Source organism: Epinephelus fuscoguttatus, linkage group LG8 (assembly GCF_011397635.1).
Source record: "Epinephelus fuscoguttatus linkage group LG8, E.fuscoguttatus.final_Chr_v1".
In the NCBI taxonomy this organism is placed as follows: Eukaryota; Metazoa; Chordata; class Actinopteri; order Perciformes; family Serranidae; genus Epinephelus; species Epinephelus fuscoguttatus.
This window is the reverse complement of record NC_064759.1, coordinates 490,001-515,852: the sequence shown is the minus strand read 5'-3', so window position 1 is coordinate 515,852 and position 25,852 is coordinate 490,001. Positions and strand designations below refer to the sequence as shown.

The 25,852-nt window shown below is 43.8% G+C and overlaps 1 protein-coding gene across 4 annotated transcripts in view; it reads left to right on the top strand.

The window, feature by feature from the left end:
• Positions 1-25,852, top strand: part of sema6e (sema domain, transmembrane domain (TM), and cytoplasmic domain, (semaphorin) 6E) — a 182,305-nt gene that overhangs the window by 124,321 nt on the left and 32,132 nt on the right. For all 4 annotated transcript variants that reach the window (XM_049582618.1, XM_049582617.1, XM_049582615.1 and 1 more), the window contains 11 exons: positions 5,145-5,202; positions 11,026-11,082; positions 11,237-11,338; positions 13,646-13,736; positions 15,768-15,890; positions 16,282-16,370; positions 16,453-16,670; positions 17,333-17,464; positions 17,852-18,007; positions 20,134-20,310; positions 20,625-20,762. In XM_049582618.1, the coding sequence (XP_049438575.1) occupies positions 5,145-5,202; positions 11,026-11,082; positions 11,237-11,338; positions 13,646-13,736; positions 15,768-15,890; positions 16,282-16,370; positions 16,453-16,670; positions 17,333-17,464; positions 17,852-18,007; positions 20,134-20,310; positions 20,625-20,762 (1,341 nt within the window). The remainder of the gene's footprint in view (positions 1-5,144; positions 5,203-11,025; positions 11,083-11,236; positions 11,339-13,645; positions 13,737-15,767; positions 15,891-16,281; positions 16,371-16,452; positions 16,671-17,332; positions 17,465-17,851; positions 18,008-20,133; positions 20,311-20,624; positions 20,763-25,852) is intronic.

The following is a 25,852-nucleotide window of genomic DNA, read 5'->3' as shown; positions in this document are numbered from 1 at the left end:
AAAGTCTGACTGTTCTGTGACATCTTCCAAACAGCAGCTTCACACCAAACTTACTACAGCTCATCAGCGATTGTTGTTTCCTCAGTGGACTGTCATGTTTCCATACGATGCCCTGGGTGTCCTGCACGAGGCCGTTTTGTGACGAGAATGAGAACAGTTTGAAACTTAACATGTTTGTCAGAACATTAAAGTTTTCCTGCTGCATCTCTGAGTTGAACCGCATGGTGCTCCGTCTCCATGGAGGTGTGGAAGGTTAATAATCTAAAGAGGACGAGGTGGCTCCTCCCCCACTTGTCCTCCTCTGGGCTGAATAAATGGTGCCTCAGTATTTTTGGCGGTGTCTCAAACTGCAGCGCTCCGGCTGCCAAGAACCTGAGAAGGTACCGTGATTCTTAATGTACCTAAATGGACTTAATATTTTCCACAGCTGCACACAACAAAGAGCACGGCTCACTTCACACACAGATTCATATGGTGTTGCTGATGGTTGAAACTTTCTCTGCAGCTGAGAAGTCAGCGTGTTGATCCTTCTCCTCGCTCTGCTGAGGATCAGCCTCCATCAGTGCTGACAGAGCTGCTGCTGCTCACATGTTCTGATCAGACGATTGTTGATGATACAACATGATGATGTCTGCAGGTCCTTCACAAGTGTCAGCATGTCTCAGATTCAGTTTCATAAACATCAGGTCTTAAAAGTCATTAAATTGTCTTTAAGGCTCATTTCCACTAAACAACAGAAATAAAACAGCAGCAGAAGAAGAAGAAGAGGTGCAGGTGAGATTTAAGAAACCTCTGCGGCCTCAGAAAGAATCTGAAACCCAGGAAATAAAATAAACAGATACAAATGTGATGTCATCAAGGGAAGTAAACAAATAAACAAACAAACAAAATAAGCAACATAAATAGTGGGGGGTGGAGCCTATCCCAGCTGTCATTGGGCGAGAGGCGGGGTTCATCCAGGTTCAGGAACCCTCCTATTGTGAGGCAGTGATGCTAACCACTGTACCACCGTGCCACCTGTGTTTCATTTAACTGTCTTTTCATTTGTTTTTGTCAAAATGAGTCAAACCTGTTTCTGATGTTATAAAACTTTAAACCTTCCTCTGAACCTAACACACCAGGGGGGTATTCCGTCAGCGTAGCTAAGAATATCCAGACTAAGGTGTAATCTTGAAGTCTGACTAAACGCCACCTCCCAATCTAGCTCCAACCCGTTCCATCAAGTGAAATCAGCTGGCTCCAACTGACGCTAATTCAAGCCTCACCTGTTAAGCCTCAACTCATGCACGCGCCCAGGGAAAATAAAAAGCCCAAACTAGTCGAGTGCCGAACGTTGCAGAGTGTCAAAAAGCAAAGGAAAGGAGCGAACAGAGGCTTTTTCTGTGGCGGAGCAAACGCTCCTTATGGAAGTGTATGAGGACTATAAGGACATGATTAGGAACAAAGGCAATACTGCAGCAGTTAATAAAGCAAGGGAGGTGGCGTGACGGAATATTGCCCACAGGCTAAATGTGTAAGTGACAAAGAAAATGCAGCATGTCAGCATAATATCATGTTCTATAAATCCTGCATCAAAGGGACAAAATATATGTAGATGAGAACACCTGTTAAATCTGACAGTTCAAGTCTGCCTAATGAAATTCACCACATGTGTAAATTAATATTAGTGACAGAATGTTTATCACATTTATCTACTGATTCCTATGTGAAGTTCAGATGATGCATTTAATCAAACTATTTTATGTCAATCATCACATTTATCACATCACTGATTGTAGATTATGACATTTCTGAAATGATCAGTTTATAGGAAATAATCACATGACATTTATCTATTGATTGTAGATAATGACATTTAGCAAATCCATCAGTTCAGTGGAGATGAGGAAAACTATGAAGTGAATGCAGGTGAGAGTGAATCAGTTATCTATTTCTCATCATGTGGGAGTCAACTGTGAGCTCTGTCCCTGATTATATCAAAATAAGGAAAACCCCCTTAAATGTATGGCATGTGCTATAGGATGAGGAACAGACAGACCTCAGTGGTGTGTGTCCCATTTTAATGTGGCTGCTTTGTGTCATGGTTAATTCATAAATATAAAAGATAACCATATGTTAATGTGAACAAATCAAGCCCTTTGCATTATGTATGGTGATGCTAGAAATAATCAAAATGAATAGAAAATACACCTTTTTACCTCTCTGCAAACAGTTGCCTTACTTAGCCTCTCAGCATCACCAACACTACACAGGAATGTACCGCTAGCAAAGAACCTCAGTGCAGTACAGACTGACTGCACAGTGGTCAGAGACTGGCTGCAGCCTGTGACCTTTATAATGTGTGGTTCCAGCAAACTGCATAGATACACTGTGCTCTGCCTGCTGACCCGGTACCTCTCCACAGACAGTCTGTCTGTATCAGTGGGCTGGTCCTGTCCTGGAAGACCCTTGAGGCTGGTGGTGGTTGGAAGGCCCTCTGGACAATGTGGGCCTCCTCATCAACAGGATCCTCGATGAAGGGGCATGCCATTATTTCCTAATTAACTCTCTCTGTGTCTCTCTGGGTGTGTCCCTCTCCTTCTCTGGCCGTTGTCAGTTGACCTTAATTGGCTGTGAATTTGCTAGCCAATTGGAAACACAGTGGGGTGGGGATGGAGGGGCAATCACATATTCATGTACAATCTTTTTTTTTAATGCCTCAGTTTCATTTCATTATCGTTTTGTTTTTATTAAATTGATTTTGGCTTTACTGTTGTAAATGTTTTTTTTAAATTATCTTATTTTTATTACATTTTAATTTGTTTTTTAATAGTTAGGGGTGTAACGGTACACAAAAATCTCGGTTCGGTACGTACCTCGGTACACAAGTCACGGTTCGGTTTTTTTTCGGTACAGTAATGAAAAAAATAGACAACTATTAAATATCTTTTACTTATTGGTAACCTTATTAAAACATACCACCACAGCAGTTGACTCTTTTTACACAATTTTTGAATGAAACAAATATATATAAAATCCTGCTTTTTCACATTGTTTGAATGAAAATAGAAATATAAAAGTGAAAAATAAAATCCTGTTTTTTTTAACACATTTTTTGAATGAAAAATATAAATATACATTTCTGCTTTAACAGTTTTACTCAATTAAAATAAAAAGTATAGTGCAGCTGGTCAGCTTTAAAGCCTGCTCAGATTCAGTTTTACTAGGAACTTACTTAGCTTTCCCACTTCGTTAAAGTGCAGTAAACAAAACATGCTTATATCTAAAGTGCAGCTTAAACAATTTTACTCAACTCCAGTGGCGTTGGTTATTTCTTTAGCGTGATGGTCAGGGAAACGCTCTTTCTTTTTAAATGACGACGATATCATAGTTTGCACCAGATTGCTTTTTCTAGTCGTGCCGGTTAACGTTCAAACTCGGGTGGTGTCGCTTTAGATGCATTAGCATGTTAGACGTGTTTCCAAGTACATACCCGACCGCTGTTCTGCAGTGTCGGCACACTGCTTTTGTCTTGTCCACTTGTTTATTTCCATCTTCGTATTTTACCCTGAAACCAAAGTGTTCCCAAACGGAGCACGTAAGGTTCTTCTCCTGGGTCTTCAGGTTCGTCAGGCTCACTTGCCATGTTGTCAGAATGCGAGAATGCGCTGCACAAAGTGAAAGCGGAGATTTACGGGACACGGTCCGTCACTCAATTATGTCCGTCGGGGAACTAGATATTTTAAATGGTTCGGCTCGCAAAAACAGAATTAAAACAAAACAAAATAAAATAAAATAATATCCTGCGCCCAATAATTCGGTACAGGGTCGTGCTGAACCCAAAGTCGTGTACCGAACGGTTCGACACAAATACATGTACCGTTACGGCCCTATTAATAGTTAATTTGTTTTATTAAGTATGTTATATATTTTATGATCTACATATTATTTTATCATCACATGACAATTGTGAGTGTGTAAAGCTCTGGCAGAACTGTCTTTTAGGTGTCTCTTCTTGTCTATTGAACATTTGTTGATCATAGATGGAGCTAATCCTCACCTTAATCCTGCTACACACCAGGACTGCCCGGCAGCATAAGTTACCATGGTTACTAGGCTGGGATTCAGGTTAACCACCTTGATGGAACGGAGTTGTGGCTCAGTTTGATGGAACGGAAACTGGAGTTTAGCTCGATGTATCAGGCTTAGCCAGAACCATGGTTTCCATGGCTACCGATGTGAGGCTAATCTTAGCCACTTTGATGGAACAGAACTCTGGCTCACATTAGCCAGACTTGGCCATTTAAGCCTGGATTTGCCTTTAGCCTGCTTGATGGAATACCCCCCTGCTCTCACCTGTTGGCACAGTGAAGCTTTAATATTTCTGTATAAACCAGCCTCTGTAGAGGAACATATACTGACCTTCACACTGACCTTAACGCTGACCTTCACGCTGACTTTCACACTGACCTTAACGCTGACCTTCACACTGACCTTCACACTGACTTTCACACTGACCTTCACACTGATCTTCACGCTGACTTTCACACTGACCTTCACACTGACCTTCACACTGACATTCATGCTGACCTCCATACTGACCTTCCCACTGACCATCATACTGACCTTCACACCGACCATCATACTGACCTTCACACTGACCTTCATACTGACCTTCACACTGACATTCATGCTGACCTCCATACTGACCTTCATACTGACCTTCACACTGACCTCCATACTGACCTTCCCACTGACCATCATACTGACCTTCACACCGACCATCATACTGACCTTCACACTGACCTTCATACTGACCTTCACACCGACCATCATACTGACCTTCACACTGACCTTCATACTGACCTTCACACCGACCATCATACTGACCTTCACACTGACCATCATACTGACCTTCACACCGACCATCATACTGACCTTCACACCGACCATCATACTGACCTTCCCACTGACCATCATACTGACCTTCACACCGACCATCATACTGACCTTCACACTGACCTTCATACTGACCTGTAACACTTTAATAAAAGAAGATGATTGGTCCATTAATCAGACTTAAATGTGGTTAAAGATTCTTAAATGTCAGACACCTGTGGCCCACCTGTGCTCATCTAACGGCGTCTCTCCTCTGTCTCCTGCAGGGACCATGTGTTCGCCATCAACCTGGACACTTCCTCTGAGCAGATAATCCCTCAGCAGGTAAGGCAGTCTGAACATCAGTATCAGCTGATATGATGACATCCCTGATGTCAGCGGTCGATGTTCTTCTGTTGAGTCTCAGACTAAAAAGCTCCAGACTAATATCGTCCTACTGTCCCGGGGACAATTTAAACGTTTGGGACAAACAAAGTTGGGACGAAAGGACACCATAAACTCAGTATCAACACATCTGTGATGACATCAGCAGGAGGAGAACTAGTTAACGTTAGCTTATAGCAGCTAGTTAACGTTGGCTGTTAGCAGCTAGTAAACGTTAGCTGTTAGCAGCTAGTTAACATAAGCTCTTAGCAGCCATTGGAGCTAACAGCTAACGGAGGCCAATGCTGATATTGATATTAGGCAGTAAAAAGTTTGATATACCTGTTGATATGAAGTACACATTTCAAAAATAAACAAAAACACACAACACATTGTTGTAGTCAAACACTTGTGACAAAGACGTGTGAGAGTTATCATTAAAAATGACATTAGTGAACCGGGGGAAAAAAAACAAAGTTTTCACTTCATCTTGTTTATCAGACAACAAATACACTGATACCGATTTATCTGTGATCAACCAATCAGTCTGTCTGAATCTATCAGAGAGGAAATTAGGATTTGATATATTCAGTTAAAAGACTTTTAAAGCAGTTACATTTCAAAATGTTTCTCGTGGTATCAGCTCAGAGTTTTGGTGCCTCCCTGGTTGTTACAGCAGAGACTCAGCTGTTGGTTCCAACATGGATCTGTTTGTATTTACTGAACACGACTTCCTGTCTGAATCATCTGCTCTCTAATCTGAGCGTCATCTGTTATTTCCTCACATCCTGCTCAGATTATTCCTCAGACATTCACATTGTGTTTGATTCCTTCTGATCTGTCATAATCAATACCAACGATTTGAGAGTTAAAATTACACACACTGACCCCCTGCTGCTCATGTTTAAACTGGTTCTGTGTCCAGTTAGTGTCCAACGCTGCTGATTATATTATAGATAATGTGTGAATGATACTGTGCATTATATTGTAGATAATGTGTGGATGATACTGTGGATTATATTGTAGATAATGTGTGGATGATACTGTGCATTATATTATAGATAATGTGTGGATGATACTGTGGATTATATTATAGATAATGTGTGGATGATACTGTGGATTATATTATAGATAATGTGTGGATGATACTGTGGATTATATTATAGATAATGTGTGAATGATACTGTGGATTATATTATAGATAATGTGTGGATGATACTGTGGATTATATTATAGATAATGTGTGAATGATACTGTGGATTATATTATAGATAATGTGTGAATGATACTGTGGATTATATTATAGATAATGTGTGAATGATACTTTGGATTATATTGTAGATAATGTGTGGATGATACTGTGGATTATATTATAGATAATGTGTGGATGATACTGTGGATTATATTATAGATAATGTGTGGATGATACTGTGGATTATATTATAGATAATGTGTGAATGATACTGTGGATTATATTATAGATAATGTGTGAATAATACTGTGGATTATATTATAGATAATGTGTGAATGATACTTTGGATTATATTATAGATAATGTGTGGATGATACTGTGGATTATATTATAGATAATGTGTGGATGATACTGTGGATTATATTATAGATAATGTGTGAATGATACTGTGCATTATATTGTAGATAATGTGTGAATGATACTGTGGATTATATTATAGATAATGTGTGGATGATACTGTGGATTATATTATAGATAATGTGTGAATGATACTGTGCATTATATTGTAGATAATGTGTGAATGATACTGTGCATTATATTGTAGATAATGTGTGGATGATACTGTGGATTATATTATAGATAATGTGTGAATGATACTTTGGATTATATTATAGATAATGTGTGAATGATACTGTGGATTATATTATAGATAATATGTGAATGATACTGTGGATTATATTATAGATAATGTGTGAATGATACTTTGGATTATATTATAGATAATGTGTGAATGATACTGTGGATTATATTATAGATAATGTGTGAATGATACTGTGGATTATATTATAGATAATGTGTGAATAATACTGTGGATTATATTATAGATAATGTGTGAATGATACTTTGGATTTTATTATAGATAATGTGTGGATGATACTTTGGATTATATTATAGATAATGTGTGAATGATACTTTGGATTATATTATAGATAATGTGTGAATAATACTGTGGATTATATTGTAGATAATGTGTGAATGATACTGTGGATTATATTATAGATAATGTGTGGATGATACTTTGGATTATATTATAGATAATATGTGAATGATACTGTGGATTATATTATAGATAATGTGTGGATAATACTGTGGATTATATTATAGATAATGTGTGAATGATACTGTGGATTATATTATAGATAATGTGTGAATGATACTGTGGATTATATTATAGATAATGTGTGAATGATACTTTGGATTATATTATAGATAATGTGTGAATGATACTTTGGATTATATTATAGATAATGTGTGAATGATACTTTGGATTATATTATAGATAATGTGTGAATGATACTTTGGATTATATTATAGATAATGTGTGGATGATACTGTGGATTATATTATAGATAATGTGTGAATGATACTTTGGATTATATGAGAGTGATGTATGAACCTGTTTGTAAAGACAGTTGTTTGAGACTCAGGCAGCAGTTGTGTTCTTGTTATTCTGAACCTCTGTGTGTGTGTGTGTGTGTGTGTGTGTGTGTGTGTGTGTGTTTTACAGGGGAAATGCTTTTTTTTTTTTTTTTTATCTCATTATTTACCTTTCCTTCCTCGCCAGCCTTTTCATTCAAGTATTAAGCAATCTCTCTTCAGACATATATCCAATACGGGTGCAGCGCAGCTCTTGTGGCGTTTGAAGTGGCGTGCTCCTTCCTATCTGAATCTCATTTGTCAAACATGATTGCACTTTAAAAAAAGCCCTCAGAGGCCTGGACTTTTGTTTGGTCGTATTTAGATTGGAGCTAAACATGGATATTGGCTGTGATAAGGCGTCGGCTGCACGTCAGGAGATCCAGACTGTTGATGAGGCTGCAGACTGCGACACACAGACGTGGGAACTTTCCTCCATCTTTATTTTTCTCTCATGTTGTGTGAGCAGTTGGATATTGGATGTTTGTATATGATGGGTTTTTTTAGCCGTTTATCCGGAGCTGTGCGGCCTGCAGTGTGACGGCAGAGTTATTAAAGACTGGGACCATCTTCTGACTGACTCATATCACCACAGTGAGCTGCTCCTCTTCATCACACATCCATCCCTTCACTCAGGCTCCCAGCCTTTGTTCACTGATCTCTCAGGCTTCAGTGGTCGTGAGTAATTATTAGTAAACCAAACTGAGCGTGGACGGGCGGGATCCATTTCCATAACGCTGACTCCTGCAGATCTTCACAAAGTCGCTGAAGAGATGTTCCCTTCATGGACACAGAGGGCAGAGCACAGAGCGCCGGAGTCGTTTACCACTATGAAGGATAATTAAGTTCTCACTGTTCTGATGGTGATCAGTGACTATGATAGTTTGGGACGAGATCGTTACCCTAAATATGACAATTAAGCAGAAGAAGGATAGAACCTCCCCTTAAAGGTCCAGAGTGTCAGATTCAGGAGGATTACAGATTACAGATTACAGATTACAACCAGCTGAAACTTCTCCTGGTCAGAATTCCTTCAGTGTTGAGGAGCTGAATTATCCACAGAGGTCTCTTCTTCCTGTCTGAGACAGGCCGCTCGCTCAGCACCTGTTAATGTGTGCTCGCCCTTTATCTCTGATAACTTCAGATCCAGATGTTGAGGAGCTGAACTATCCACAGAGGTCTCTTCCTCTCAGAAACACACACACCAGCTCATTTACACCAGGAAACACTGTCAGTGTTTCTTTGATGCTGCTCATGTGGAGGAGCTGCAGATTATGAACACATGAATGTCTCTATCTAGAGTCAGTGTTTGGTTTGTCCGTTCAACAGTGTGGTTTCATCACCATCTGAGACTGAGGACAAGACTTGATCTTACTGCCTGATGTGTGTGTGTTCATCTCCTCTGTCAGTTCAGACTCAACCAGGACTGCACATCAGATCTTTCTTATCAGCCTCTGTCATTAACTCATCAGGACAGTTTGAAATGTTTAGTTTGAAGAATCAATAATCTGTTGTGTTTCAGCACTTTACTGAAAACAGGAGAAAACTTTAACATTAATCAGAAATAATCTCATTATTCAACAGTGTTATGTGGTATTTGATATATTTCTATAGTTCGGCAGCAGACTCGAGGTCAGACTGAAGAATAAAGGAGATTTAAAGACTCATTAAAAGTATCTCACATCTTCATATCAAACAATGAACAAATATCTCCTGCAGACTTAGTGTCAACAAAGGAATCAAAACAATGAATCAAAGCCTTTTAAACATTTAAACTGAACATGTAGAAAATAAAGACGGAGCGTCTGAAGAAAAGTTTTTTCTTTGTGCAGGAGACACCAGACGAGTCGCTGCTCAGACTGACTCGTGTCCCTCATGTCTTCGTCATTCAGATAAAAGCCAAACTGTGAATAAACCAACCAAACATGTTGTCAACACGAGCTGAGTCAGACGCAGAGTTTCTTCATATCAGGATTAATAGAGGAATGTTAGGGCCTTTCTTCTTCAGGTTTCAGTGATGCACCAGTTTGAAGGTGTACAATAAAAGTTATAGTGTTCATTTGCTTATCTACAGTATTGAAACAAGAAAGTAACTGGACATTGAATCTCTTCTTTGAATTATTTTCTAAGAGGAGACTTTTTCAAACTTAATCAACAAAATGTTTCAAGTTTAAAATAATTATATTAATTAAACGTTTGTTCAGCTCTGCCCCTTTGCGTGCCGTCCCAAACCACGTAGTGAGGAGAGGAAGTGAGTTATTAAACCCTCCGACAGTGAGCCTGCACTGATGTCGACTTACTGAGCATGTGCGACACGCAACTGTGTTCGTCATGGAAGAAGCTCCGTTCAAATTAATTTCAGCGTGACGACCCTGAGGAAGAAACCATTCAAACTGAGACTCACATTTAATATTATCACACAGACGTTAACATGTTAAATGTTGCATCATATTCAGAATCAAATCTTCACCTCTCTGCCACCAAGTATGAGACGTCTCTGTTTTAATGTGTTGCAGAAACAAGCAGCTGATAAACTTCAGAGTGAAAAACAAAATTAAGAGACAAAAGATGTGAATCTGAGGAGTCGGTTTTATTTCCATTGGTTTATTTATTTGTTCACTTATCAATTTATTGATTGATTTTAATGACACAAGAATAATAAAGGTCACCAAAACAGCAGCACCAATAAAATCAAAGATAAAATGTGAGTCATTAGACTTTTCTGTGTGTGTGTGTGTGTGTGTGTGTATGTGTGTATGTGTGTGTGTGTGTATGTGTGTGTGTGTGTGTGTATGTGTGTATGTGTGTGTGTGTGTGTGTGTGTGTGTGTATGTGTGGTCTGGAGGTTAATTGAGGCTAAGTGAGAGCTGGTCACACAGAGAGTGAAGCCACGCAGACGTCCTTTGAATGTGTGTGTGTTTGTTATCAGTGAGGAAACACAGTGTGCAGACGTCCCCATATTTCTCTGTTTGTTTGTTTGTTTGTTTGTTTGGGCCTCAGTTTCTTGAAGTTAATGAGATCTTCATCACAGCTGTCTGATAATGGCTCTTGAACGATGGGATGGAGCGAAGCAGCTTGTGTCTGAGCTGACAGTTGGCTCTCTCTTCCTTTTTCAGAAACTGACTTGGAAGACGAAGGATGTGGAGAAGTGCACAGTGCGAGGGAAGAACAGCGTGAGTACCCTCCTCTTCCTCCTCCTCTCTGCTGGCTGTAATAAGCAGCAGTGTGCAGGGAGCCAATCAGCATCAAGCTGGAGCTGTGTGCGTGTGTGTGTGTGTCTCTTTGATTGTGTCATCACAGTAACATCAGTCTGTTTCCACCTGACAGGACGAATGTTACAACTACATCAAAGTGTTGGTGCCTCGGAACGACGAGACGCTGTTTGCCTGCGGCACCAACGCCTTCAACCCCACCTGCCGTAACTACAAGGTAAGACGCCACGCCGCCGCATGCTGCCTCCTGGCCTCAATTACAGATAAGAGATCCCATCCAGCTGTTGGGAGACGTGTGGGCTGCTGCTGTTATTGAAGCTGCTAATGGAAATGACAAACTGGTGTCACATTAGCACCTCAGAGTGATGATGTCATAACCACACACAACCACAGGACACTGAGAGAGAACATGTTTCATACATCAGTGAGAGTCAGTGTTTCACGTCTGTCAGCAGAAACACACTGAACTGAGGAGGGATATTACGATGAAGATAATATGATGATGAGGAGCAGCGCTGCACCACGAGAGGGAAATCTGCACCGACACTGTTTAATACACACATATTAAAGTTTCTCTCAGTCAGCTGATAAAATACTACAAATTATTCGATTTAAAAAATGAAATTATTTGTTAAACAAAAGAATGTCAGAAATACTTAAATTAAATTTAGGCATATGATTGAATTAAATAACTTGATATTTGTTTTGTTTTACAAACACAAAGATAAAACAATAAGTTACACTCTCTGTCCATATCTCAGCCTGTCACTGTCACTGTGTCACTCTATCACACAGATCACTATTTTGTTGACAATAACAAAAAGATCAGCTGCAGCCCGACAGTAAACTTCACTGTTGAAATTAGTGTATGCACCATAAATATAAACAGAAATGAAACAGAATATAAAACGTTAATATGCAGAAACAGGTAAGAGACATTCCTAAATTGAATAAAGCACCAGTTTGATGATATATTATATATTAGAAAGACATATTATATTACATAATATTTCTTTGAGGTTATAATTTATGGACATTTAAAAACGTTAAGATATCTTATTAAAACAACCAACAGCAGTGTGCCGGGTACGTCCTGCTGTCACACACAAAACACATGATTGAGGACAGTCAATAAAAGCAGAGATATCTGTTTGGTAAATGAACCCTAAACATGACCTCAGATAAAATATGGTGATAAAAACATAAAGCAGATATATTTCTCCTCGTATCAGCAGCAGCACCTGTTCTGACACTGGAACATGTGGAGCTGCCCCTCACATCATCAGTCAGACCTCAGTCCACTCACATCGCTTTAAGTCCAGCAGTCAGTTGTGTTTCTCCTACTCAGTGTGCTGCACAGTGTTCCTCTGGACACGTTTTGGTCCCAGATTTTGCTGCAGAGTGAGCGCTCTTGACTTTCATGCTACTCTTTGGTACAGACAGCTGCAGACACAGAGGAGGAGAAACTAACATTATCTCCTCTCTGCTGCTGAGACGCTCACAGATACTTCATACGACTCAGCCTCTGGATTCTGTTTGATATCTGCTGTCAGAAAATATTAATGTTGTTGTTTCTGATCTGTTGTTAGCGCTGACGCTGTGCCGACAGCACGCAGCTTTACTTCTCAGTTAAACACAATAATCTCAGTGAAGTCATCAGCCTGACTCTCTCCTCCCTTCACTGGGGTCACTTTAACACTGAGTGGATTATAAAAGGTGGATGATATGTATAAATACAGTACATATATATATATATATATGTTCCATCAGTGAGTCAGTTGGATCATGTGATCGAGGCCTCTGATCTGTTTCATATTTTAAATTCAGAGGTGACTGAGTGTTTATGATTTCTGTCTGTGCCTCATCAGTGTGTGTTTTGTTTTGAGTGTGTGTGTGTGTGTGTGTACTTGAATTTTTTATGTGTGTTTCCTACCCCCTTACCTCGTTTCCTTCCTTCCCTCCTCCTGCTGTCAGGTGTAACACTCTGTTCTCAGTCTGAGGACACACAGCGTCATCTCTTGCAAACTGTGTGTTAATGGACTGTTAAACTGCTCTGCGTGTGTGTGTGTGTGTGTGTGTGTGTGTGTGTGTGTGTGTGTGTGCGTGTGTGTGTGTCTGTGTGTGTGTGTGTAGTATCTGATCCTCGCAGCAGCAGCAGGTGTCCTGTTCACAGTGTCAGAGTGAAGCAGCTGACAGATAAACTGCTGGTGACATCATCACCACCTCACACACTGACCCACATACATCCCATAATATACATCTCATAGTATGCATCCCATAATATATCCCATCACACATTACATCACATAAAACTCTGTATCTTTATGATGCATGTGTTTCCTCTCAGAGACACACCTCTCTGTAGTCAGCTGATTGATTCTGCAGCAGCGGTGGCGGTGATGTCGTGAGTTTACAGCTGTAAACAGTGAGGCTTTCCTGGTGTTGTGTTTCTGTTGGTGACCTCACAGCTGAGTCCGTGTCCTCATGAAGACCCTTGTCTGTCTCTGTGTCCTCTGTCCACTAGATGTCCACTCTGGAGCAGGAGGGGGAGGAGGTGGTGGGACAGGCTCGATGTCCCTTCGAGTCTCGCCAGTCCAACGTCGGCCTCTTTGCAGGTGAGTCAGGAGCAGACGGAGCCAGCGGCCGTACACACTGTCCTGTCACTGACATGTCACAGGTTCGACTCCGACAGCTGCTCCTCTGGGTCATTAGGGTCACAGGGAAGTGACCTGATGTGTTCAGGGGTCACAGTGACCTGATGTGTTCAGGGGTCACAGTGACCTGGTGTGTTCAGGGGTCACAGTGACCTGATGTGTTCAGGGGTCACAGTGACCTGGTGTGTTCAGGGGTCACAGTCACTGATGTGTTCAGGGGTCACAGTGACCTGGTGTGTTCAGGGGTCACAGTGACCTGATGTGTTCAGGGGTCACAGTGACCTGATGTGTTCAGGGGTCACAGTCACTGATGTGTTCAGGGGTCACAGTGACCTGGTGTGTTCAGGGGTCACAGTGACCTGGTGTGTTCAGGGGTCACAGTCACTGATGTGTTCAGGGGTCACAGTGACCTGGTGTGTTCAAGTGTCACAGTGACCTGGTGTGTTCAGGGGTCACAGTCACTGATGTGTTCAGGGATCACAGTGACCTGGTGTGTTCAGGGGTCACAGTGACCTCATGTGTTCAGGGGTCACAGTGACCTGGTGTGTTCAGGGGTCACAGTCACTGATGTGTTCAGGGGTCACAGTCACTGATGTGTTCAGGGGTCACAGTGACCTGGTGTGTTCAGGGGTCACAGTGACCTGATGTGTTCAGGGGTCACAGTGACCTGGTGTGTTCAGGGGTCACAGTCACTGATGTGTTCAGGGGTCACAGTGACCTGATGTGTTCAGGGGTCACAGTGACCTGGTGTGTTCAGGGGTCACAGTCACTGATGTGTTCAGGGGTCACAGTGACCTGGTGTGTTCAGGGGTCACAGTCACTGATGTGTTCAGGGGTCACAGTCACTGATGACGTCTTTAAGGTTTTTGAGGGAGCTTGTTTTTCAGAGACCAAACGGGTTTAAGCTGCTTCAATAAAAACAAAGTAAACGTCACATTTTTACTGAACATCTGAAACTTCACTCTCAAATAATTATTGAAGCACTGGGGAGAGATGTATGTGTTTTTAATTTGGCTGTTGGGAGGAGCATGCAGATTTAAATGTATGCTGTATTTTGTATTTGTTTTACTGCTGATTTTTAAAGTGCCGGTGGTTTGGAGACACGTCTTCTTTAAAAATGTCAAAATGAGACAATTTATCAGCCAGAAACTGTAGAAACAGAAATTATCACTGGATAATATGTGACGATCTTTGGACACGTCGAGTGCGACGAAACTTTTGTCAGAAAAGAAAATAAACACAAATGATTTTGAAAAAGTGAAATTTCATCAAAATCACTTTATTCGACGTCTCATTTAAAATATGTGTCCTCACAGTGGCAGTGTGACTCACCAGAGGATCCACGACACAATATCATCACAATACACAAGTCATTCAGTGTCACATATGTGATACAGTGTTAGTGCCATACTAAACACATACAATACGCTGAGTGTTGTGATAAAATATATTGTGATTTATTTATTACCTGTTTTCAGTTGTAAATTTAGTCTCCAAAGGAAACTGTGTCAGTTTTTAGTCTGTTCATGTCACTTCAGTCTTTAATGTTGCAGCAGCAGCATGTTTCTGTGAAACTGAATAAGCAGCAGATTATATTTCTAATAGGCTCCAAGAAGTTTCATTTGTATTTGTCATATTAATTAATTAATTTATGTAATAAAACGATAATACTTGGCATCTGTGTGACGGTACGATATTGGCACACAAAAATATTGTGACGAATATGCACTCTGATATGCGGTCAGATGTTGTGATGATGATGATGGAGGAAGATGATACTCTGTGAACATGTCTGAGCGAGTGGGGGGGTGGGGGTGGGGGTGCTCTGATCGCCACCGCCAGCTTTCCACTGACATTTATTCGTAGTTGACTCAGGCTGTTATTGAAAGTGACACCTGTGATCCTGCACCTGTCCTCACAGGCTGATCAAAGTGACCAGAGGAGACGCCTGAAAGAGGAACTGTGATGTCTGACAATGTCTTTATCTCTCAGGTGGAGATTTCTACTCAGCCACCATGACCGACTTCCTGGCGAGCGACGCAGTGATTTACAGGAGTCTGGGAGAAAGTAGCCCCGTGCTGCGGACCGTCAAGTACGACTCCAAGTGGCTGCGAGGTGAGCGTCCAGCAGGCTCAAGAAGGGCTGCTCGGATATTTAAAGAATCAAAAACACTCTTAGAAACACTGCTGTGAGTCCTGACAGACTTTCTGATGACGTCAGAGGCTGCAGAGATCGGACAGGACTCAGTCTGAGTCCACTCAGTCCAGTGTGAGTGGACTCAGTCCAGGGTGAGTGGACTCAGACTCTGTAACCTGCAGTTGAAATCAGGAGCTGAGTGCTTGTGTCAGCGAGCGCTGATCCAGGAGCAGCTCTGCTGTTTAAACACCATGATCACTCTGATTGGACATTGGCTGCTCCTCACGCTTCTGGTTATTCGTCTCTCCTGGACCTGCTCACAGGCCGCTCATCCTGTTTGTCACACATCTCTTCTTCCTGTTTCCCACAGAGCCCCACTTCCTCCACGCCATCGAGTATGGGAACTATGTGTACTTCTTCTTCAGTGAGATCGCCGTGGAGTACACCACTCTGGGCAAGGTGAGGAAATCAGACACTCGTCTGCCTCCTGGTTTCTGACCTCATGCTTGTGTAATAATCCACGCTCGCTCCGCCCCCTCAGGTGGTTTTCTCCAGAGTCGCACGTGTTTGTAAGAATGACAACGGCGGCTCACCGAGGGTGCTGGAACGTTACTGGACGTCGTTCCTCAAAGCGCGGCTGAACTGCTCCGTGCCGGGCGACTCCTTCTTCTACTTCGATGTTTTACAGTCGCTGACAAACGTGCTGCAGATCAACCACCGGCCGGCTGTGCTCGGCGTCTTCACCACGCAGGCCAACAGGTTGGTGTCAGTGTCTCCTCCCAGTCAGGGCTGCAGGGTGCCGCCCACATTTCAACCAGGAACAGGAGCTCATTTATAAACACCTCATACGCACCAAACGAGGCCTGAAAGAAGCGCACGCCGCTTCACACACTAAAGTTGTGATGTATAAAACAGACTTGATCTGAGGAACTGTGACCCACGCTTACCAACATTTGGAGACAGGAAACTAGCGACACAGCTCAGCGTCTGCGTCGCTAGTTTCAGGAGGCAGAGTGGGTCGTCAACCGATCAGAAGGTCGGTGGTTCGATCCTCTGTTCCTCCTCCTCACATGTCCAGTGTCTGTAGGTAAAATACTGAAGCCCAGATTGTTTCAGGTGGACACTGTTACTGTGTGTGTGTGTGTGTGTGTGTGTGTGAAAACCTTGTAAAGTGCTTTGTATAAATTGACTGTGTGTCAGTGGAGCAGCACAGTGACGTCCTGCGCACAGATTCAAACTGAGGTAGCAGAGCATCACAAACATGTAGAAGAAGAAAAGACAGGAAGTGGATCACCTCCATGTGTCAGCCTGTCTCCTCCTGCTGAGTCCTCCTTATTAAAAACACGAGGCTGTGTCAGAATCGAACACGCCGCTCTTGTCTGGCTCTGTTTTAATGTCGGCCTCCTCTGTGTTTCCGACAGCATCACGGGCTCCGCAGTGTGCGCCTTCTACATGGACGACATTGAGAAGGCCTTCAGTGGGAAATTCAAAGAGCAGAGGAACAGTGAGACGGCGTGGACACCTGTTCCTGAGGATCAGGTCCCCAAACCAAGGTAAGAAATGCCTTTAAATAACAAACTGTCAGCTTGTCTCTGCAGCTGCTGCTGGTGTTGTTCTGCCTCCAACAGAAACACACACCTGTGTCTCCTTCCTGCTCACAGCTGCTCGGGCTTGGGGGGGTGTCATGGGTCTGTGCTGGCGATGGTCATAGTCGGAGGAAACATGTTTTCAAGTTGTCCAAATGTCCGTCTCTTGAAGACGATATCTCAAGATCACCTTGAGAGACTTTTTTCAGCACAAACGTCCACCTGGACTCAACACTGAAGAGATTAGATGTTGTTGTGTGTCATGTGTGTGTGTGACCTCGCATAACATGACTGGTGGGCGGAGTCATACAACCAGGGGCGGTAACTGTTTGTTTCTGTGCTGCTGTTGTTCAGGCCGGGATGCTGCGCTGGCGAGGGCTCAGCCACCGCCTACAAGTCGTCCACCACCTTCCCTGATGAGACGCTGACCTTCATCAAGTCGTACCCGCTGATGGACGAGTCCGTCCCGTCGGTCAATGACAGACCCTACTTCACCCGCACCACCAGCAGGTACGACTCATCACAGCTCACCTGTTCTCTTTTATCAGCAGACCTTTAATGAGTCCACTGAGAGGACGCCAGCCCCGCCCATCGTCCCCCACAAACCTTCGCCGCTCAGACACAGAATCAGTGACAGCTGTGATTAATGACTTCAACACTTGATCAAGTAAAAACACTGAAGCAACACAGAATGAAATTAATCAGCTGTCACACTCTTTATTTCTTTAATATAAAAGCTACAACTAACTTTAATTTTCTTTATCAATTATGTTCTTCATTAATAAATTATTTAACTTTACAAAGTCTCACAGTGTCTCAGAGTCCAAATGTGTCCTCACGTCCAAAACCCAAAAGAAGACACGAAGACCTGTCTGTCTGCCTGTCTGTCTGTCTGTCTGCCTGCAGCTATATGACCAATATAGACAAACAGCACAGATAAAGGTCCAGTGGATGCAGAGGCTCTGATCACTGTAGAGTTTGAACGAATGAACTCCTGTTTATCATCTGATCAGTTGATGGACTGATTGATTTCTTCGTCTTATTTTCCTATATTTATTTCTGAGCTATAAAACTGAGACATGAATCAGCTTTAACAGGTCTGATGCTTCAGAATCACAAACCTGTTCCTCCAGATGTCACTGATGGAAACCAGTAAACCAGCTCCTGCACCATGACTCAGAAAAGCTCCTGTTCAGACGCTCAGTCGCCTCCTCTGGGAAAGTCTTCATTACATACAATTAAAAACTCCACCATTAGTTTTACAGCAGAGATTGTGCTGTCCGACTCTGTGCTGTGATGTTAGCGTGCAGCTTTACTGCCTGAGGTCTGGAACATGATGTCACCGCAGCGTTTCCTCACTGGACGAACTGACTTGCAGAATCTACTGATGTGAGTCGATGATATCAGTGAAAGTTGAATCGTTGATAAGTGACACAAACGATGAATGGACCTGGTTTAGCTCCTTTCTAGTCACACACTGGTGGCCGAGGCGACCGTACGAGGTGCCACCTGCTGCTCAGTTTATAACACACTCACACACTGATGATGAGCCATCAGGAGCAGTTTGGGGTTCAGTATGCCCAAGGATGCTTCGGCATGCAGACTGGAGGAGCCGGGGATCGAACCGCTGATCTTCTGATTAGTGGACAGAGAGGGTCAGACAGAGAGAGGGACAGACAGACGGACGGTACCCAGCAGCCTCCTCCACGCCTCCTGAAGCAGAGCCGGGCTGACAGCCAGCCTCACTGCAGCAGCTCCTCGCTGGGGAAACATTCGCCGCTTCACATCTGGCGGCAGTAACATCACATCTGCGCGGTGTCTCCCAGGAGAGGAGCCAGATAAATGAAATCTAACCAGGAGCACATCACGCAGTCATCACAGGGACGTGCTGCCAGGCAGGTCCATGTGGGTAAACACAGCGGCCTCCGAGGGACCATCTGGGAGGGACAGAGGGAGAAGTGAGGCCACACGAGCCACCGCCGCCGCTGCTGCTGTCCTTTACAGAAGAATGTAGAGAGTCAAAGAGCAGGTTTATCAGAGGAAGTTTGTTGAGATGGCGGGTCGGAGAGGAGAAACACAGGCAGAGAAAATGAATGAGTAAATCTCAGCTCTCTGTCAACAGTCGGTGGACTCAAGGTGCCCTTCAGCTCAGCTCTTAATCCTCCTCCGCTCCAGTGGAGCCAGCAGGAGGCAGCTGTGGTGATACTGGGCAGCTCCCAGGTGTGACTGTGTGCCGCTGCATGAATATGAAGCAGGGCGGAGCTTCTTTCTCGTGCAGCCGCAGCGCCTCACAAACACTACCAGAGGACTGAAGGCTGTGGGCGGATGCAGAGATGGACGGATGAAGGGATTAGAGGATGTGGGCGACGGAGGAAGAGGACGGTGGGCTGGTAGATGAAGAGATTGATTGCATGCTGAAGTTTTCTACAATGAGCTGAGTGTTCGCCCACATGTTGTTTTGTTTACCACAGGAAGTGGACTGTGACTCAACTAAACAACAATGTGAAGATGCTCAGCAGCACACGTCCCCTCATTACGACAGCTTGACCTCAGCAGATCTGCTCTGTGATTGGTTCACTGTACGTCAGCGTGTCTGTTTATAGCCCGTCTGTTTCTATTTCCTGTCTCTGATGCAGGTTCAAGTTGACCCAGATCGCCGTGGACACGTCTGCGGGGCCGTATAAGAACTACACCGTGGTGTTTCTGGGCTCAGATAACGGCCATGTGCTGAAGATCCTGGCGAGCACCGAGGGCGCCAACGCCTCCTTCAGCACGCAGCTCCTGGAGGATATCGACGTCTACAACCCCAACAAGTCAGACCGTCTCTCTGCTTCCTTCATGCTTGTGTCTCTGTCCTCTCCTCCTCTCATCTGTCCTGCCCACCCACTCTCTGCTCTGTTGTAACACTTTGCATCACCCTGTACAGCCGCAGGCGATGCTTTCTTCTTCTGTGTCTTCTTTTGTTTTGTGGCTGCACAGCTTGAAGAGTCTTTCTGCTCAGAGTTGATTCACAGCCGGCGCTCTGTATAATTTTCAGACAGCGCCGCTCGTCTGCTGCGCTGATTTCAAACAGGAACAAAATGGAAGATGTCTGATGGTGACAGTTGGTGTTTCTGTGTGTTCTTAGATGTAACGTACGGGGCGAGGACAGGAGGGTGCTGGGTCTGGAGCTGGATCGGGATCATCACGCCTTGTTTGTGGCGTTCTCCAGCTGTGTGATCCGTGTGCCGCTGAGCCGCTGCTCCGACTACAGCACCTGCAAGAAGTGAGTCACCTGTAGAGCCGAGCTCTACCTCAGCAGCTCAGTGACGGTTAGATGATAAATCTGTGACGTGTGTGTGTGTGTGTGTGTGATTGAGGAAACAGCAGAGCGCCCCCTTCAGGCTGGGAGGGAGCTCATGATGAACAGACAGAGTGATGTGTGTGTGTGTGTGTGTGTGTGTCAGACTGAAGCTCTCAGTTTATCATCAGTCATGAACTTCAGCTGCTGACTCACCTTCACAGACAGTGTGAGGCCTGTACACATGCTGCATCTTTAACCGCCTGGAAAACACAAGGTCGGCCACTGGGCGCTACTCTGTGACAACTTTTAAGAGCGCAGAGGCAGGCTGCATCTGAGGTTACTAAGCAACCATAACCAGCACTGTATCACAGCCCACTTCTCTGAAATCCTGAGAGCAGAGCTGATCTTCTTCTGGTCGTTGTTGTGTGTGTGTTCAGACTAATATATCGTCTGTGGGACAGATGCAAAATTAAATCAACTTCTCCTCCATATTTATCACAGACTGATATTTACTGAGGGGAAGTTCATCTGTGGGCTGTGATTGGTTGGTTCTTGTCACATGACATGCAGCGCATTCTCAGGATGCAGCTGTTACACCCTGAAAAAGGCTTGTACATTGAGACGGTGTCATCTGGTGTTTGAGCGCCTGCTGCACGTCTATAATGAAAACAATGAATCTGAGGGTGCAGAGAACGCCACGTGTGCGACCTCAAGGTTCGTTCTTACACCTATGACCTTTAATGAATACCAACAGAGAAACACGACCTCACACTCACAGCTGAAGTTTCTCTCTTCACTGCACTGAAACGAACTATTCAAACTTGTCAGATACAAAATCAAACTCACCAAACTGTCTTTGTTCATCTGGTGAGGTGTGTGGTTAGTTCACTGTTCAACACTCACCAGCTCTGCTTTGGTCAAAATAAACTCTGAATTCAGCCAGTTAAGACTCAGACACGTCAGGTCGATGGTCGACCGTTGGTCTCTTCAGCAGAAACGTTTCCTGATGGTTTGTGTTATTGTTCACTGGCGCACGGTAAATATGCTCTGATTGTGTTGCTCATGTGCTAACTGGCTAACTAGCATCAAGACGCTCTTCCTGTTTCCCTTTTTCAATGATGGATACAGACGACCGCCGTCTGCTGCTGTGGAGAGTTATTTCCTCTCAGCAGAATGGACGAGCTGTAGTCTCTGAGGTTTGTTTATGTGCAAGTGTTTGGCGGAGACATGGCGACGTGAGGCGATGCAGCAGTCGGCCTTCGTCACTGTTACTGTCACTCTCTAAAGTCTGTTTGGTGTGTCTGGAGCTTAAGATGTGAAAATCTGTCCTGCGGTTTCTCTCCGACGTTGAGAGCTGTCTGTTTACAGTCCTGTAATGTTATCCCCACCTCGCACTAGAGCTGTCAAAATTGCTCAAAAATGACATTCAAATATTCCTTCTAAAAATAACTCACAGGTTCGAACCATTCGATTTTTTTTTTTTTTCGCATTATGTCCACAAGAGGGCAAACTAATACAAGGAAACATACTTGTATATGTATTAATACAAGGAAACATAACTACCTGTAGGTATTTTTATTTCAACATAAACGTCTTTGAAAACATTTACATACCTACACATTAAAACACATAAAACAAGTATCTATAACATTATAATGACCGTGGACCTCTCGCTCGCCCCCCCTCTCTGACCCGTGGCCACACCGCCCGTGGAAGCGCTGCGAATAGCCTCGAAGTGCCAAGAAGCGAAGCCAGTTTCCTTTCGGTGCCTATGTTAACCGATTGTGTCACCCACACCGGCTGCGCCGCGCTGTGCAGCTCCGTGGCCGGCTCGCGCCCTGCAGCGATCGTTTCACCGTCTGGTCTGTTTTCTGCGCAAGCTGCGAGCAAATGTGTCAAGCTGGGTGACGGAGACAACAGCTGGGAGCAGAACCGCTTGTCGACCAGCGTGGAGAAATGCACGTCTGATGTGAACGGAAGTGCTCCGGCTTGCGCGAGAATTTCGGTGCGCTACGCTTCGCAGCACTCCCGCGGGCGGTGTGGCCCTGGCACAGTGCGTTCAGTGCAGCGGCCCAGGCCAACGCACACTCGCCAAGAGGACAGCTGCCGTGGTGTGTTTTTTTTTCTCCACAATTGAATATCAATTTTCACAACTGAAGGTCCTTTTTTTTTTTTTTTTTTCCAAATTCAAATTTAAATTCAAATTTAAATTATCCGTTGACAGCCCTACCTCACACAGTCACCATGTTTGTCAGCTCAGCTTCCTGTTCCACCTGTACAGACAGAGTGACCTCTGGTGGAGCTCAAAGAGTACCACACACAGTACAGCCTCACAACAACACCTGTGTGTGAGAAAGATTTATTTGACTTCTAAACATCCTGTCGTACTGTAACACCATGGCTCCGCCCACACCTCGTAGGTTCATCATAATCATAATAATCATCAGTGACTGTGCCGAGCCACACGACTCAGCTGTTTCAGAAAGACTGAAGAATGAGACTGAACAGAGACAAACCCATCACATGATGGAGACATGTATTTGTGCTGGAACAAAAGAGCACACATGTCCTGTGACAGGTGATGGTCATGTGTTCATGTTGACCGGCCTGCAGACGGACCACCAAACTAGAGAAGCAAAAGTAAGAGGTAAATGTTTCTGAGACTCACAGAAACAGAAGTCAGAGATTATGTACGGCCTCTCTGTGCAGACTGAGACCACACTCGGTGCTGAGTGAGATCAGGATTTCTTCCTGGCTGTGTGACGGGAAGAAAACAGCGCCGACTCTGCCCGGTAACTCCAGTACGGAGGATCAATTTCTCTGCAGCTACCAATTTCAGAAATGTGTCCGCTCCTGGTGCTGTTAGAGGTTTCTGGAACAGAGAGTAGAGGTTGTGCCGTGATGTTCCTGGACTCCTCAGAAAGCTCTGAGCCGTGTTGGCAGGTCAGGGTGAGACGTGGTGCGGCTCTGTGGTTGGCGGCAGCAGGAATATTTGTATAAGCTGATTCTGATCAGATTCCTGCTGGAGCTTCATGTCTGAGTGCACGTGGTCACGTGTTCTCACACAGCTGCAGGAGGAAGAGGAAGAAGAGGAGGCAGCTTCAATAGTTTCATACTCAGGAGTTCAAGATGGACAGCAGCAGAATTTTCCTGTAAAACTAAATAGCACCAATTGTTACTGAGGATCCGAGGACACACGGCTGCATGAGGTCGTCTCCTTTAACAGACGCTCTGCTGTTACAGTGACACGGAGGACCATTAACCAGCGGTGGACAAAGTACTCTATTACTTGAGTCAGAGTTCAGATACTCCTGGTCAAATATTACTTCAGTACATCTGAAAGTTACAGAATCAAATTATACTTGAGTAAAAGTACTGGATTACTTTTTAGGTTTTTGATCGTTAAAAACTGTACTTAAGTAAATGTACTTAGTTACTGTCCACGACTGTGACTGTGAGAGCAGACGTGCAGCGGGCGGCTGTGGCAAGTTGTTGTCTTCATGATCTAGTTTAAAATCTATCTAAAATAAAATCTGTGATAGTTCAAGTGTTTTGACTTTTTGCAACAGAAAGCTCAGATGTCTGTGATGATGTCATCACACGCACATATTTTAATTTCAATACTCAATATCAAACAACAAACACCTCTGTGTGTTCTGAGGAAATATTTTTACTGCAGATGAAACAATAAAAACAACTTTTCTCTCTGCTCATAAAAATGATCTCAAAAACTAAATTATGCACAAAGTTCAAATAATTTCTGGAGTGATGATAAATATTTTGTTTGTTTAGTTTTTTCAAATTTGATAATAAAATGTTTGTTTTTTTTTAATTCATGACATCATTTCAACACATTTATCAGTTATTGTGGTTTATTAACAAACAGAATTTTTTAGCTCAGGTTGGACAGATTTTAGGGACATGAAGCGTTTAAAGATACTGACGTCACGTATGCAGCAGCAGACTGTGTCAGAGGTCAAAGGGTTAAAACCTGATGATGATGATGTATGTTCAAGGTCGTGAGGAAGAAAAACAGCTTGAAATGCTCAGATTTGGGGAACCTGGTTTCTCATATCATCACTGACTGATGGCAGTCTGACCTCAGAGGTCAGAGGTCACTGTGTGCTGTAAACACGACAGATCAGAACCTTCAGCGTTTGGCTGCTGCTGCCGCCAGGAGGCTTATGTCGTATTCACAGACAGTTGAGCAGAGAGTTGTGAGCAGAGGCTGCGAGCGAGCGTCTCTTTGTCTTCAGTCTTTTGTTTAGTCAGCCGTTGTTCCAGCTTCACTTGGTGGACTCACTGCTCGGAGGCTTTGGGATCTATTTTTGGGGTTGTGAGGAATGTTGTCTCCCCCTTTTCTCACCCGGAGGAGGGACCTCTCCTCAGCTCCACCGGGGAATACATACGGCCCATAGCATGCTAACCCCTCGTTGTAAAGGCCTGGAGAAGCTCTCAGCAGCGTTCAGTCATAAATAGGATCCAGCTGATTGGCCCAGAGCCAGCACCAGTTTTTTTTTTTTTTCTGAACGACGGAGAGGAGGGAAAGAAGGAACGGGGAGAAATGGATAGGGCCAGTCTTATTTAAGCTCACGGGCTGACTACATCCCCAAATCCTTTCTAGAGACTGGAGCTCCAGCACACCTCATCCTGGGATTAGGGGCCCCGTAAGCCTCATCAGCGCTGGCCAGGAGGTCAGGTTTCAGCCACCATATCCTCCTTCAGCTCACCAGGGAATCTGTCTTTTACCTCAGCTCTCTGTTTTCTGTCTCTGTCTGCAGCCGCTGTCTGTTTCTCTCCAGGCCCTGCTGCCAGTATTAGCTGTGTGTTTCTGCAGCAGTCGCAGGAAACGGCACGCTCTGACAGGCCAGGAGAGGCCCAAACCATGCCAACAGTTAGTCTCTGTGTCACCACGTTCATGAACCTCAGCAAGAAAACACCAAGATTAGATTAATACTGAAACAAAAGAATGTGACGGACATCAGAAACCTTCTTTGTATTAATGCAGAATAAATGTTGCACAGCAGCAGCGTTTAGAAGTCTATGTAATATATGTCTCTGTGTGTGGAGTT